At 40.2% G+C, this 16,509-nt stretch overlaps 1 protein-coding gene across 5 annotated transcripts in view; it reads left to right on the top strand.

Annotated features, from left to right (window-relative positions):
- bach2b (BACH transcriptional regulator 2b) overlaps positions 1-16,509 on the top strand; it is a 97,161-nt gene that overhangs the window by 69,144 nt on the left and 11,508 nt on the right. For all 5 annotated transcript variants that reach the window (XM_008398479.3, XM_008398477.3, XM_008398476.3 and 2 more), the window contains one exon: positions 13,487-14,998. In XM_008398479.3, coding sequence (XP_008396701.1) covers positions 13,487-14,998 — 1,512 coding nt within the window. The remainder of the gene's footprint in view (positions 1-13,486; positions 14,999-16,509) is intronic.

The following is a 16,509-nucleotide window of genomic DNA, read 5'->3' as shown; positions in this document are numbered from 1 at the left end:
TTGGAGGAATTCGACTTTTTTCAACAATCTCACACTCTACCATAAAGCCAGAATACTAGGCTACAAAACTAACAGCCGTCTGGTCCACAAACTGTCCCTCCTTAGCTGCTCCTCCAGATGAACCATGAGCATCTTGGCTGCTTCCCTGATTAGTGCTCTCCTGTCACTAATCAGGAGAGCACACCTGATTATAAACTACCAGGCCATGGATAACCATGGCCTGGTAGTTTGGATAACCATGGCCTGGTAGTTTGGATAACCATGGCCTGGTAGTTTATAGTTGTGCCATTTTCTTTCTCTTTGCAGATGATGGATGGAACAGAGTTCTGAGAGATGCTTGAAGCATTGGCTATTGTTTTATATTGCTCGCTATCCTAATAACACTGCTGATAATATTTCTATAACATTTATATTTATATTTTATATTTATTTTTAGTTATAGAAATAGCCATAATATCCCTTTCATGCATAGCGGTCACTGCAGTGGACAGCTAACTAAAAGCCATTTTCTTGTGTTTCTTGTGGATTTTTGTGTTATAAAAGCACTGAAGTGGACACTAGTGCATCATAAAAAACACTATCAACTACACTAAAAAAGTGTATTTGGGCTGCAGTTCATCTTACGGACTAATTTACATTAATTTCACTTAATTCTTTTGCTTTTGCTATGACAACATACTTTTTTGTGTTCATTTAACTCAAAACTTACAAATCTTTAACCTAAAGGAACTTTTCACTTTGACTTTACTTAAAACAATTGAGTTCAATGCCAGTTTTGTATCCTACGTCTGACCAACTCAATTTATTATAATCATCCAACTCAATTCCTTAAGTCCTTGCATCTCAGTTTGCTAGGTTTTTATAACTTAATTCATAAGGGGGTTTAACATGACAAATTTAAGTCACTCTTACTCAAATCATTTATTTTCTTCTAAAAAAAACGTTTAAAATATCTTTGACTTAATTCTACAGGAAGTCAACTCAAACTTTTAAGTAGTTCCAAGCTAAATATTTTGGGCTACAAACTTCTTAGTTTGCAGCCGAAAAAAGTTACAAATCTTTTCCTTAAAGGACTTTACTTGAAAGAATTAAGTTCAATACCATATTTGTATCCCACGTCTGACACCATGACTCAAGCTTACCAGGGACAGATTCTGTACCAACCAGGGTGCTGTGGTGGAGCAGGGGAAGAGCACAATCCACATAAGGAGGACTTAGTCCTTGACGCAGCCTTCGCAGGTTTGATGCCCAACCTGATGACCTTAGCTGCTATATCTTCCTTCCTTTCTGTCATTAACCCCTTTCCTGAATAACTATGCTCAAATAAAGGCTGCCTCGGCTAAAAAAAAACCCTTGAAAAAAGAGATCCTTTATTAATTTACTTTTTTATTTGAAGAAACTTAAATGATTTGAGTAAGACTGACATAGATCTGTCATCTTAAACATACTTAAAAAATTGTTTAAAAAATAAATTGAGTTGGATGATTATAATATATTGAATTGGTTAAACTTAATAAATTAAGTTGGATAAACTTAATTGAATTGATTATTACCAATCGAAGAAATTAAATTAAGTTGGTTCAACTAATTTATTTTTAGAGTGTACTGTCCATCCACTGCAAGTGCAAGAACACTTTTGTTAAATCCAATATGGCAGACAGTCGAAAAAGCAACTCATAAATATCCAGTTCCTCCTTCTACTGTACTCTTGCAGGTAAAAAAATATTGTGAAATCAAGTAACACCTGAAGACTAATGATACTCCTGTGTTTTCCAAATAACTTTGTATTTGGAGAAATTTACAAATGGTCATCTAGAAAAAAAATCAGAATTCTTTTTTTTGCAAAATTTTTCCCCACAATTTTTTATGATTTAAAAGATCATAATTAATGTGTGAAAGGGATATTTACTTATGTCACTTTGCTGAATTTGCTTACCATTAAAATTGTCTGACACTGTTGTTTAAACAAAGAGCCAGACAGACAGACAGACAGATTAATTTCACTCAGACTGTTTTCAAGCCTTTATTTACACCATCTACTGATGGTTGTTTTTAATGTCTCATGTCTGACCATGCTTTCCGGTCAGTGGCTTCAGTCTGCTGACGAATCCCTGCCTCCAGCCTGAACTCTGTCTTCTCCATGATGCTGGGGGAGGGTCTTTTCTGCTCAGAACTGCATCTTTCAGCCTTGCTAATTGTGCTGAAGCAGCACTTGACTGACACTCACATGTCTGACTGCACAGTATCTGCAGGCCTGCCACCTATGGGTATCCACTAGTGTTCATCAGCTCCTTGTCTCTGGCTGGGAGGAAGGGAGACATTAGGTCAGATGAAACAAAGAACACTCCTCCACTAGTTCTGTCCATGTTGCCATCACTCCCCCTCTTGTGGCCTGTAAGCCCCTGAAGTTGCAGGGGTTAGCACAGCTGGTGACATCATCTCTCTCTAATGTGATTGCAGGTTTGCACAGTGGCAGCCAGTTGTTTCAGAGGGCTTTGTTGGTTATCACATCATGGTGACAAAATAATCCTGTTTTCACTCTGTGGCATTGTTGGAAGGTGACAGAGGGAAGCACGCTGCTTACCTCATATTTGCATAATTTCATCTGAGATTCAGCAGATCTGGAGTCATGACAATCAGCAATTCATTAATCAGAACTAATGAGAGGAATCATAATGAGAGGCCTCCACTGGAGAAACATGATCGTGTTGTATTCAGAGAAGATGTAAAAGAAATATGCACTTTGCTGATCATTTTATTGTTCTTTGTGAGAACTTTCTGGAACTTACTTTGAGATGGAACTTAATGGGCTGCCATAAGAAAAGAAATGAGTGGGACTGTGATCCAGCAACCAGACCTCAGATGTTCCAGAATTCCTACAAAAAACCAGATGGGTTTCATAGGTGTGCCACTGGGTCATCTGTCTCTTTAAAATGAGTCTAAAAATACACATTTAACTGTCTCACTGTCCTTCAAATCTAACTGTAGATGTAGTTCGTCTGCTATAAAATGGAATGCTGAACATATTTGTTTTGTCATTTTGTTTTAAGTTGTATATAAAAATTCATACACTCATGTTAACATTTCAGGTTTTGTGATGGTAAAAAAGTATGACAAAGATAAATCATGTCATAACTTTAACTTTTCAACTGAAAACCAAACACATGTGTTAGAGGGAAAATGGCCTTAAACTAACACCTTTATAAACACCTTTTGATTCCATTCCAGCTGTTAGTTTTCTTGACTGGACACTAACCATCAATAACAGAGAATCTGCATAAACATAAATATAACTCAGCTGTCCTATTAGGACTCTCTCACCCTTTCTAGTTTGCATCCTTCAACTCTAGCCATAGTTTTCAGAGGTGCCTCAAATGATCAGAAGGATCTTATTGTACAAAGGTGTCAGTAAGAAGAATCCAAAACATATGCAGAACTCCTACAGACAGTCTTTAAAAATGTTAGAAATGTCCGCAGAGAGTCCGACAGAAACACTGCAGGACTCACGGATGTTTTGTGAGTTCCCAAAAATTTCAAACTCAATGCAAGAAAAATACTTGTTGGACATACTTGATGGATATAAAGGAATAGCATTATTTTAATAAAAGTTCAGAAAAATACAGAAATTACAGTATGACTATATTTTCTTTGCCTCATTCAGGCCAAAACCAACAAGTAAACCTTTTAAACACAAAATTATAATTTAAATGTATCACTTTCCTGGAAAGCAAAACTATAGATAACACTTAGATGTGTTATCTGTTATCTGTGTTGTTTATTTATATTTCTATATGGCTGCTGATAGACGGCTAAGGATTTTTAAAGAAAATGTGTGTTGATTTCTGGATGAGTTGGTGCCAATTTAACAGATGGAAGCCGTGGGAGAAAAGAACCAGGATGGACTGGAATAAAAGGATTTCATTATCAAACATCTGCAACAAGCATTTATAGTCAAATTGTTGGAATAATCATATAGTTAGATTGATACATTTTGTCAAAACATTGAAATTAAAATCCTTCTTCATTTCCTAACCATATTTTCTGCTGGGTTCTACAAAAACACTGTTATGATCCACTGTAACGTTAAATATATTTGTAGCAGTTAAGCATGTTCCAAAACGCTCTGGGGAATTGTGTTCCATTTTCAGCTGGTTTAAATAAATCCCAAGGTTTCCCCCAGTGTATTATAGGCCTGGCGGCCCGCCATGCTTTACTAGCGCCACCGCCAGACTAAGCCTTTCTTGATTTTTCTTTTCTTACTGTTTTAGGGGGGAGGGAGGGAAATCGCCTTTTTTTAAAAAGCCGGATTGCGAACGTTTCTGTTACTCAGCGTTTCACTACCGGAGCAGATTTATTCCTAAAAGATATGGTTATAGAAGATGTGTTTATAGTTTATGCATTTAAAGCCGGCAGCGTGCTGACCAATCACCTCGCGACCAATCACCTCGCGCGCTGCCGTAGCTGGATTAAGTTTACCTCAGCGCGGATCGCGCGTGCCTCCTTTCACTCGAAATGGACGCAGGCTGAACTGTATGGATATTTACACCAGCTCCCTGTGAGGAATTGTGATCACTTATGAGGAGTTATTGAGTTTAAACCCACCGCATTAGCTCAGGTTGCGCTGCTTTACGTGAACCGCAGGAATAACTTGTAGTCGCGCTTTCAGTGGTGTTTTGAGTGAGCGGTGAGAATGATGTATATTTGTGAACAAACATTATGCAGCGTTTACCTCTCAACACGCTGCCCAGCGTTTGGCCCGTCTTGCCTGTAAAGTTTAGGTCTGTGTTCGCGGTTGGTCGGTGCGTTAGTGGTTAACGACCCAGCGATAACCTCATCGTGCAGGTTTAACCCGGTGAGGAGCTTTCGCGCTCTCCTAGCAGTCACGCATCACGCTGATTTTATATTATTATATTATTATTGCTAGTATTATTTTTCCGTTTACACAGTCAGTGGCGGAGCTAGACTTTTAAAGTTGGGGGGGCAAGGGGGGGGGGGCAGGACTACCTCTGGGGGGGCAAAATTTAAAATGTGTGTGTGTACATCTATCTATCTATATATATATATATATATATATATATATATATATATATTTAAAAATAACCAAACAGAATATTTGGTTATTTTTTTAAGCCCCTCTGTCATTTGACATGTTATAATTAACACCTTTGACTGGCGCACATGGAGACATGATGGACTTTATGCAGAGTTCATCGCAGAGGAAACTAAAATCAATCAAATAAAAGATCCTTTCTGAATATCATCTCATGGACACTGAACTAAATGCGTCTTTCTGACCGGGAGCTGACAGCGTGTTGAAGAGTTACGGACACCTTGGTTAGGAAGCTCTGATTGGACAGGTCATTTGACAGGTAACAATAGTTCGGGTCGGACCAGAATTATTTGCCTGATGGTGGTTCGGGCTTCTCATGAGTTTACATTTAATGAGTTTGCAGCACACAGAGAAAACCTAAAGAGAATGTTATGATCTACTTATTGTAGTTTAAGTAGAGGAATAACAGCTGACTGTTGAGAGAGGAAAGAAATTAAAGTGCAGATCCGTTAGGCAGAAACAAGCGCAGAGCGCTGGGCAATAAATGCTCCACCGTTACGCTCCAATCAATCCCACATGAGATGACAAACGCCAAATATAAAATATATTTTTAAAAACAAAACCAGTAAAAACTTAACTGAGTTAATATGTCAGATTCCCTCCTCAGCCTCGTCTTGATAAGAACAGACAGCAGTTCGCTGGTTTCTGTCCAGACTGTGATCAGCTGACCACTTGGTGCGCAGACAGTTTAAGCTTTACGCACAGAGAACATCGTGGAGCTCATTATTAATAATGCTAAGAACAATATCTGTCAGAGAATCATCTCTGATCTGGACGCTTTAATCGACCAGAGGCTTTGGAGCGCCTAGCGGAGCTGATCCACTTCTGCTGGTTTTTCTCCCGCTGAGGGATCAGGAACCGATCAGAGTTCTGCCGTCTTCTAATCACGTCATTTCGTGAATTGTTACCTGATTTCAAAAACGTTCTATCAGAGAAATAATAAATGTTTCGTTTAATGACTACAAATTGGAAATAAAATGATTTTTTTCTTTGACGGACAACGAAAAAACTGTAGCACAACCTCTGCTCCAAACTACGAACATTGTCGGCCCCTCTTCGGTTTTTTCTCCTTTTTGCGGAGGATCAATAAATAACTTATTGGTGTTTTACCATCACCACCAGGTATGAAGTGCTTTAGCGTTTGATTTGCACCACAGCGCAGCATAACTGAAACATCCAGGAGAAGAATATCAGCTTGTTGTTATGAGTATAAAGGAGGCTGGTATCGCGCCTGATCTAAATCTATTTATTTATGTCACATGGACTTATATAAAATTGTATACATTTTCTTTTCATATATTTATTATTGTTTTTCTTCTTTAGATATTAGGTTGACTTAGAATGATTCCAAATAATGTACAGGAATAACCTGGTGCTGTTACATGTCAATCATCTGGGGGGGCCAATAGGGGGGCCAATCAGATGACAGGGGGGGCACTGGCCCCCCCTCTGGCTCCGCCACTGTACACAGTGCACCAAACCGTATCAAATGCTTTGCCCACTTAGTCAGACAGAGTTCATGTGCGCGGCCACCGCACATCTGAAAAACTCGTCCAGAAACTCGACCAACCAAAATAGTTTCTGTGTCCCCTTGTTAAAAACTCAGCAGACACGAAATGGAAGAGCTACTAAAGCCACATTAGCAGCATTGAATTAAATCTGCGCAGAGAAGTGCAGCGGGTTTAACACATAATACAGGGTCGGAGCAGAATTTGCTTTAGGGGCTTCTATTGTTGCTAAAAACATCAGCACCTCTAACAGCATCTGTGTTAGATTTAGTGAAATCTGGGACAGGGGGAGTAGTTTAATTGGCAAACCTAAAAAGCAATACATTATAATTGCAGTTTACTAATTTATATTTGTGAACAAACGGAGCTGAAACTCAAAGATTAAACTCACAGCATCAGATGGTTGCTATGGTAACAAACCTATCTGACTGAGTATTGTTCTTTGAACTTTTACAAAGTAAACTTGGGAGCTCCTTAAAATCTTACGTATAAATGTTAAATTTAAAATCTTTCGATTTAGCTATGCTGAAACCACTATGTCAAATTTAGTAGCATTGATAATCTCAATAAACAAATGTTACATTTACATGTCTGTGTTAAAATAGTAGCATTTATGGGGCCCCTGAAGCTTTGAGTTGTTGTTAAGACTACTTGTGGGTTTATATTAGCAGTTCACTGGCGATGTTTTCCCATAATTACCCAGTGATATTTTTACTTTTCCTGTCTACTTAACATCTTTTAATACAAAAACCCAGTGGACCGCCTCGGCGCCCTGACCACCGGGCTTAGAAAGTTTTCTGGGGGAAACCCTGAATCCCTTTAGTTATTGCTATGATTATGCTTTTTATCCTCAATTGTATTGAAACTGCTGCTGGTTTGGCTTCAATACATTTGAAGGCCACATCCTTCAGAAATGGTCACTTTTTTTTTCTTTTTTTTTGCAAAGTGCCTCAAACAGCATTTGTTCAGAACTAAATAATAACTGTACTGAACTGAACTGGATTGTTTATTTGAAATAGACAAACATTGTGACATACTCTGTCCAGTTCATATCACCCAGCTCTATGCTCTTATGACCCTGTGACTTTATTGTCCTTGTGTGCAAATAAACAAAAATGGCCCAGAAACAAAGGTTAAAATATTTCAAACATAAGCTGATAATCAACATCTATTCACTAAACTCTGTGTGGGCCTGACCTGCACAATGCCTTGTAATCTGAAGGCGCCTCATACCGACTTGTCTCATACCAAGTGCTTGGCTCGAACAATCACACACATGCAGCCTGTTAGACAGATGGTGGTAGGAAGGAGCCAGGAACGGTGCTTTCCCTCTACAGATGGGGGTTGGTTCATTGGTAGGAGATGAAGGGGAAACATTACAGAGAGGAATGATAAACTACAGTGGGAGAAGGGCTTACGCTGCTACCCACCCCCTCTGGTCCAGCAGGGGGTCTATCTCAACCGATACTAGGACACATCTCATGTGGCACGCTAACAGAGACGATGCATTCTCTTTGTCTGGTGGCGCGAGGCGTGATAGAGGAGCATCTTTAGCAGCCAACCTGCCAGGTGACAGCCTGAAGTGTCATCCTCTCATTTAAGCTCTTTGAGTTAAACCTGCAAAACCCTGAATAATTAACAGAGTCTCACTCTTTATGTAGAGAATGCAAAGATTTCATCAGTTGGATCTGAAAGATGCTCTGTTCAGGCACACCTAAAGCTGACTGCTTGCCTGTATGTCAGCTTTCATCTGTTATTATAGACAGAAAAGCTCCTGTGAGTCATAATTTAAAAAAAATGACTAATGATATTACCTCTGTTTATTTAAAGGGAGTAGAGATGGGGTTATACCCTCCCCAGTGTGCGGCCTGTACTATAAGCTCCACCAGCAGTGGATTAGACATTCACTATCTGATTTAATCCACTGTCAGGGGAGGAGGGTTCACTTAGCTTCAGGGTGAGGAAAGTCTGAGCTTCAGCTGTCTCTGAGGGTGGCACTTTGTTCACATCCCCAATAGAAAACCTTACAGTCACTGAAAATTATGTTTACATTTTGCTCGTAAAGTTTAAAGTGGACGCATAATGCTTGTACATCTTTTCTTTTCACATGTAAATCATTCTCTTATGGTCTATATAAAGTAGAACTGCAATGCTCTGGTCTGAATTCCTGGTTATTGTAGCTCCAGGCCCCTCGTTTACCTCTGTTCTGATGTGCCACTTAGAGAAACTCATCACTGTTTGAAAATGTAGAATCATAAAGGTCTGCTTGGATGCAATATTGGATAGAATATTCAGTCACCAGTGTCAGTGTACTGATAAGGCATTATTACAAATTAATAATCAAATTATTTGTTATTGTCATAATTTTCCCTCCACTTTGCAATGAGTTACTTTATGTTTATTTGTCCCATGTAGATATTCATTCCTAACATTTCTGTATATTCTGTATAATCTGTATATGTGCACATAGCTCCCATATTTTTTTATTTATATTATATTATTTTTATACTGAACATTTTATTTTTATAACAACCTTTGTACACCTGTAAATACATATTTATACCCTGTATAGCACTTCTGGATACATGCAAACTACATTTCGTTGCTTGTACTTGTGACGGTGCAATGACAATAAAGTTGAATTCTATTCTATTCTAAAGCTAATGGAAATATAATGAAGTATCCAGCTATAATTTGACAAAGTGCAGAAAATTCATGTGTGAATACTTTTGAACATCCCTGTAGCTATGCAGGGTTGTATAACTACATATGTTTATTAGAAACATATGTAGACAGAAGGATAAAATTTCCAGAATCCAGATGAATAATCTAATAATATGTTGGTAGAGTCTGAGTAGAATGCAGCTCTAGTGCAAGTTGTGGTGTAGATCAGGTCTTTCCGTTGTGGAGTTAGGTAAGTTGCTGAGATGAAGTCATTATTTTCTGCAGCATGCTGTGGTCTTTGCACTGTTTCCTCCTCCAGCATTTCAGCCTAATCCACTGCTGACAATGTGCAGTTCATTGTCTCTTTCAGATCCACAGAGCTGTTACTCAGATACAGCTTTATGGAAGCTTATTCAGCAAATCTGATGGAACAGAAGATTTTCTCTTGCATGGTGAAATAGTCTATTGTCATGCTTTGCTATGTCATTAGCATGCATGACATGCAGGAATTCACTGAAGCACATTTGCATAAATTAGGAAGGCAGCAGGCTAAAGTAAGGGAGTAGTGCTTGTTAAGAAACAGGGTGTTACAGCTCAGTTTGTTTATGAAAGGATATCCAGCAGGCTGGACACTACCTGTCATTTCCTGCCTTGTAATGGTAGCATTTGGCCTCCTTGGACCCAGAACAGAGTTGTTAGCTACTAACTTGTCTTACTGTCTAATGCTTTGTTTATTAAAGCTAAAATGTATCAGCTGCTCTAGCAGATAGCTAATGAGCAGGAAAGACTGCATGTCCCTATTCTTCCACTTTTAACAGTTAGGTTCTAACACTGCTCCTTTCTCCTTACCTTTCATTTTTCTCCTGAATGTACCCTTCTGCCTTCCTTTATCCTTTTCCCCTCACTTTATGCTTTTCTTTAATAGGCTGTGGTGGTGCTTGTAACAGTGGAGTAATCACATATGGTGCTGGGCACACATAAAGATGTGCTCCCACTGGTAACTGCTGCTGATACTAGCTGAAAACAGATCTCTGGTAGCTCAGCAATTTTCCTCCAGCAGCTTTGCTGTTTATCAGCAGCTCAGGATGCAGCTCTTTCAGGCTGTTACTGCCACACCATCAGCACAACTGCTCATCGGGTTTCTGGGAGTGTGTTTGCCTGAAGTCAAACTATTTGATGGCTGTTTATTTAGCGTACACCAGGCTATTGCTTATATGTGTTCTGTGACTGTCAGCCCTCAGGAGATCATGAGAAAGAAGATCAACCACAGTAAAAAAAATATTACATGTAGAGGTCAAAGGGATTAAAATGACTATAGATAGACATAAGACAGATGTGACTGAAGTAGTGCCCTTTTTATCCAGTATGAGTACTAACTAAGAAAGCTGAAAAGAGATAGGTCAGTATCTTAGAATGGCATTTTGTTTTGCTGCTACCAACGTCTTAGCTACTGGACAGCAGTCAGACTTCCATCAGAATGAATCAGCAGTAGTAGATCCTGAAAGGATGTCTGCCTTTATTAACAACCTCTATTCTGATATAGATGATGGATCAGATAATAGAGATATAGAGGTATTTTATTTATTTATTTGGTAACACTTTATTTTAAGGGGGGTGAATAAGACTGTCATGACACTTTCATAACCATGACATAATACATGTCATGAACATGAATAAGTCTTCATGAATATTTATGATTGTTGTCATAAAGCGTCATTCGGTAAATTATGACACTTTTAATACAAAGTTGACATTATTAAAAATGTCTTTGTTATGACAACTTGACATTAACCAAGAAATCATTACTGTTTAAACTTTACCTTTAATAACATAAAGTTACCTAATTTTTAAAGTGCAATCAGTAATACTTTTATAACAAATTTATATCAGTATTGATTTATTGGTTAACGTCAAGTTGTCATAACAAAGACATTTTGAATAATGTCAACTTTGTATTAAAAGTGTCATAATTTACCAAATGACGCTTTATGACAACAGTCATAAATATTCATGAAGGCTTATTCATGTTCATGACATGTGTTATGTCATGTTTATGACAATGTTATGTCAGTCTTATTCACCCCCCTTCCCTTCAAATAAAGTGTTACCATTTATTTTTTTTACTTTGAAGACAGTGTTGGCCAATGGCTACTCTTCTATGTAAAACAAATGCAAAACATAACATGTTCAGCCAGTCAGAGGCTAAAAAGAAAAAGATATAGAAATACATTCTTTGGTTAAAGCAATAGGGGCAAACACTGTGGTATGTCACAAACACGAACCTACATTAACATGCTTTCTTCAGTAATCACAAAATACTCACAGGAACATTATATAAATAATAATTAAGATTAACAATAATAATAAAATACAGTAGGGCTGCACAGTGGTGTAGTTGGTAGAGCTGTTGCCTTGCAGCAAGAAGGTTCTTGGTTCAATTCCTGGCCTGGGGTCCCACAGTCCAAAAACATGACTGTCAGGTTAATTGGCCTCTCCAAATACTCCCAAGGTTTGAGTGTGTGTGTGCATGGTTATTTGTCCTGTCTGTCTCTGTGTTGCCCTGTGACAGACTGGCGACCTGTCCAGGTTGAACCCCGCTCGCCTGTCGCCCGGAACATTAGCTGGAGATAGACACCAGCACCTCCCGACCCCACTATAGGGACAAGGGTGTGCAGACAAAGAATGGATGGATGAAAAATACAGTACAACTATTATAGAAAGTAATGTGCAGAAATAGACATATTGGACTCACTTAATTTAATGACTTTATTTTTATCATGACTGTAAAAAGAATGAGGGTTTTCTGTATGTAGCTCTTCCTGATTGGTTCTGTTATTGCTGTATTCTGCTGCGCTCATCATTAGAGCAGATTGTCCAGTCAAAGTCTCAACCCTCCCCCCAATCCATTCCACTCAGATCACACTGTAAACCCCCCACCACCCTCCACCTTATACAGAGTCAGCAGCTCCCCCCTAACAATGTCTGATGTGTGCAATTCTACCGGTGGCTCAAACACAGCACAAGGGTTTAAACCACAGGCGTGTCGGGATGCTGCTGCTGGATGTTGACACAAGACATGGTGCCCAGGTTTCCCTCAGATCATAAGAACATGTTAATATTGTTTTGTTCTGCCAGCTGAGTTGCTTTTACTCTTGCCCATGCCGTGTCTGAAACCTCTGCACCGCTCCTCCGCTCACAAAGTAGCCGATAAACAGTTTGCATTTTATGTCTCATTCCCAGATGATGTCTGTTGAGGCTCGTAAGGCAAGTTGCACCAGTCAGCCTCTGAGAAGGTGTGTCAAGTAAATAAACAATGCTGTAGTCACTCTGGAGTGAAACCACAATAATTACATTTAACAGGTTTCAACTGTGGCCACAGAAAAAGCCCGGATAAAGCTGCAGGGATTAGTTGTTTGACCCGAGTGGAGTGTTCACCCTGCTATAGACCTTATCCTGATCCCTCCCTGCAGACAGACCAGCGTCTTGGACTCCTTTCTCTCATCTCTTAACGTTCAGTGACAACAGGAGCAGAGAGAGACCTGCAGCTCTCCAGGCCCTGACTATTAGCTAATTATCTGGCATTAAGTCCAAATAGAAGACTTCCCTCTTACATCCCTTGCCACATGGCCACTACAGAGATAAGCTGTGTTCTTACAAATTCACAACCACTTACCCTGAGGACGCAGGGGGCACTGACAGAAAAAGTGAGACTGGAGAGCCAGGCCAGGACTGTGACCATATTGGCTTTTTTATTAAGTTTAGCAGGATTAGATCTACTTAACACTGTAGCTCTCATAATAGCCATTTGGCAACAAATTCATTTTTTAAAATGAAGTGTAAAATTTGTATATTGGTTATAAATAGAACAGCCTTCAGAAATGGTCATCATTTACCTAAACCATGTTTCATTTAAAGCATCAATTTATGTTTTACTCACACAGGAATGGGTTTATGTAAAACTGATAAAATCACAGGGAAGAATTGTCAGACTGAAGGAATGTCCCACAGGGTGTTATAGGAATGAAGGTGCACACAAGCTTGCCTGTAGATCTTAGTGCAGGTGCGATGCTAATCTGATAAAATGATTAACTCTTCCTTTACTCTCTTTGTGTTTGTTGCAGCTGTCTCACCATACTCCAGCTAATTTGAACTATGGCTCTGCTCATGGTAATGCTGGCAATTTCCCTTTTTTTCCTCTTTGCAGGTCACTGCCAGGGGATTTGCCCCATTGTTGCAGTTTGCCTACACTGCTAAGCTGTTACTCAGCAGAGAAAATATCCAGGAGGTCATCCGCTGTGCAGAATTCCTGCGCATGCACAACCTCGAGGACTCATGCTTTCGCTTCCTGGAGGCTCAGCTACGCAGAGAGGAGGACAACCTCATGCTTTGCCACAGGGGGGCACCGGAGGCTATCAACTCAGAGGATGAAAGCATGCAGTCAGAGTGTGAAAGACCCACCTCCCCCAGGACACGACATTGTGCAGACACCCTGGCCTCCTTTCAGAGTCCTGACGATGACAAGTTAGCAATGACTGTGTCCAGTAACTTGACAGATGGCCGGCTGGACTTTGAGCGACATGGAGCATCAGATCTACCACGATGCCCAAAGTACAGAAAATATCAGTGGGCTTGTAACAAGCACAATAATGACACCTCCTCACACACCAGTACCTCAGGTTTTCCAAGCACAATTAAGGAGAGCAGCATCAGTGGGGTTCTGCCGGGTCAGGGCAGGCTGCCCGTGACACAGATAAAAGTTGAACCACAGGCAGAGGAAGAGGCCATCTCATTGTGCCTGTCAGGAGATGAACAGGATGCCAGGGACAAGGACAGTGTGATAGCTATGGAAATGGATAACCCCTTATCTCTGGAAAGAACCAAGAGAAACAAGTCCTCATCTTGCCTCCAAGCCTACTTCAAAAAAGGAATAGACCTTCCTAGTCTGTCCAACACTTCACAGCAGCTACTCGCCAACAGACTTATCTGCCCCCAGGACAAAGGAAACTCTCAGGGAGATCATAAAAAAGACTTCAGGCCTTTTACTGGGGAGTTAGATCTGTCTGTTACATCCCCAAAGGAGGTAGATAGTTTCCCTGCAGGGTTGTCTCTGAAATCCTCTTCTTATGATGGTGTCTGCAAACAGGAAGTTGAGCTAGACCGCCGTAGTGTCATATTCTCCTCAGGGGCCTCCAACCGTCTGGGACCGCCAGCACATTCCTACCCCGGTGGGAACTCTTTGGAGGTGGAGCTTTCTGAGCAAGTGACAAAAGGACTTTGGGCTGAATCCTGCCAGTCCCTCCCAAACTCCCAGGCTTATTCGCTCAGCACCACTTCCTCTGAGCCCCCAGTCCTGTCGCGTCCACGCCCCAACACCAGCTGCCCAGTGCCAATCAAAGTATGCCCACGCTCGCCGCCTTGTGAGACGCGCACCAGAACTTCCAGCTCCTGCTCCTCTTACTCCTATGCAGAGGATGGTAGCGGAGGCTCTCCCTGCAGCCTGCCCCAGTTCGAGTTCTCCTCCTCACCATGTTCCAATGTGGCACGATGCCTCAATGTGGACCAGCAGGAGCAAAATGTGGGAGGGGATGCTCGTTTCAACCAGGTGCGACCCAAAATCAAATGTGAGCAGTCCTATGGAACCAACTCAAGCGACGAGTCCGGCTCCTTCTCAGAAGGAGACAGTGAGTCATGCCATGCTCAAGAGCGAGGACCAGAGGTGAGCGGGAACACACTGCTTGTCACATGTAGTAGTATATCACCACCATAATGGCTAATTATTTTACAGTGGAATTCTTTCTGGGTCTGTATTAGTAGTCATTAAGTCACTATTTAATTGAAGCAAGACTGTTCAGTACAAGATTTACAGGACTACCAAAAGGCACAGATGGTCTTTGATATTATTAATTTGCTTTATACCCTGCTTTTAATGGCTCTAATGACTGAGTATTGAAGCTTAGTCTCCAGGACAGTCTACATGCAGGATGCTATGGGTAGACTTAGGATAAAGTCTTCGCCAGTTCTTAAAAGAACCGGTCTTATACACTATATTTAGAATATCTAACAAAGCTAATTACCAGAACATACACATCATATGTTTTTGCAATAGAAACTATTCAAAATATTGGTTATGATGTTAAATGTTGGTAAATTTGACATGTGAACATAAAGTTTTACACTGCTACCCTAAAGGTAGAGAAGGAGGAAGGTATTAGCTCAGACTCATGATGAGACTAAAACACAGCTCATCTGTGCTGACAAGAATGAATAGACAATCCTCTAATCATCTTGCCGTAATCCACCTGGAGAGACGTCCTCCAAGCCTCAGACTAGACGGCTGTTGTTGTTTATGTGATAAAGATCAGTGAGAGGCTGACTGTCACCCCAAAATAACCCAGGCGTAAAGACAGTGAGACTAGTAGATTTTGTCCAAGATTGAGAAACTATTTTTGGCTCATAATTTGACATGTTCTTTGCTGTTCTGTGGTTTTCCTGTTAGGTGAATACACATTTCCAAACTTCCCTCTCAGGATTCTCTTAGGATTAAAAAATAGGCTTCTATCTCACTGTATGGAATATAAAATGCATCTCTTATGAATTATACATGTGGGGGTTTGTGTACCACTCTGCTCATTGTCTGTGTGGAGTCAATAACATGACATGCTGCTTGTTGCAGAGTGTGAACTTGTGACCTTTAGATTCTCTGTTTTCCTGCCATCTTTATTCTTTTGATATTACACTCAGAGATATTTGCCAGAAGTGTGAGGAAAATTTTTCTGATGAGGTTTGTGAAGAGGGTTGCTCTAAGTGTACAGAGAGAGCAGGAGGATCTGGAGAGAAATAGTGTGTTACCATGGCAATGAAATTCACATAACACATTGGTATGTTGGAGCAACATGAAAGGGGTGTGCAACAGTTCTGCTGCACCAACAGGCTCAGATATAATATATGATTATTACCCTCACTGTATGGCCTAAAACATCCATCCCCATCAGATTCATGGAGCTCTGATGAGCTGAATGTGTCTGTGTAAATTATATGGAACTCATTCATAAGACTGTTATTATTATCAGTTAGAACAGGACAAAATGACAAGGAGACATTTCAGTCCCTTCTATCATTTCTCTGTGTGGGCACACGCTTTATTATTTATGTGTCAGCCACTGTACATGCCGGTTTACTCCACACAATATCTTCTGTCAAATCTCTATTGAGTTACACAGGGTTATC

Source organism: Poecilia reticulata, chromosome 21 (genome assembly GCF_904066995.2).
Source record: "Poecilia reticulata chromosome 21, P_reticulata-male-v2, whole genome shotgun sequence".
Classification (NCBI taxonomy): domain Eukaryota; kingdom Metazoa; phylum Chordata; class Actinopteri; order Cyprinodontiformes; family Poeciliidae; genus Poecilia; species Poecilia reticulata.
This window is presented reverse-complemented; position numbering and strand designations above follow the sequence as displayed.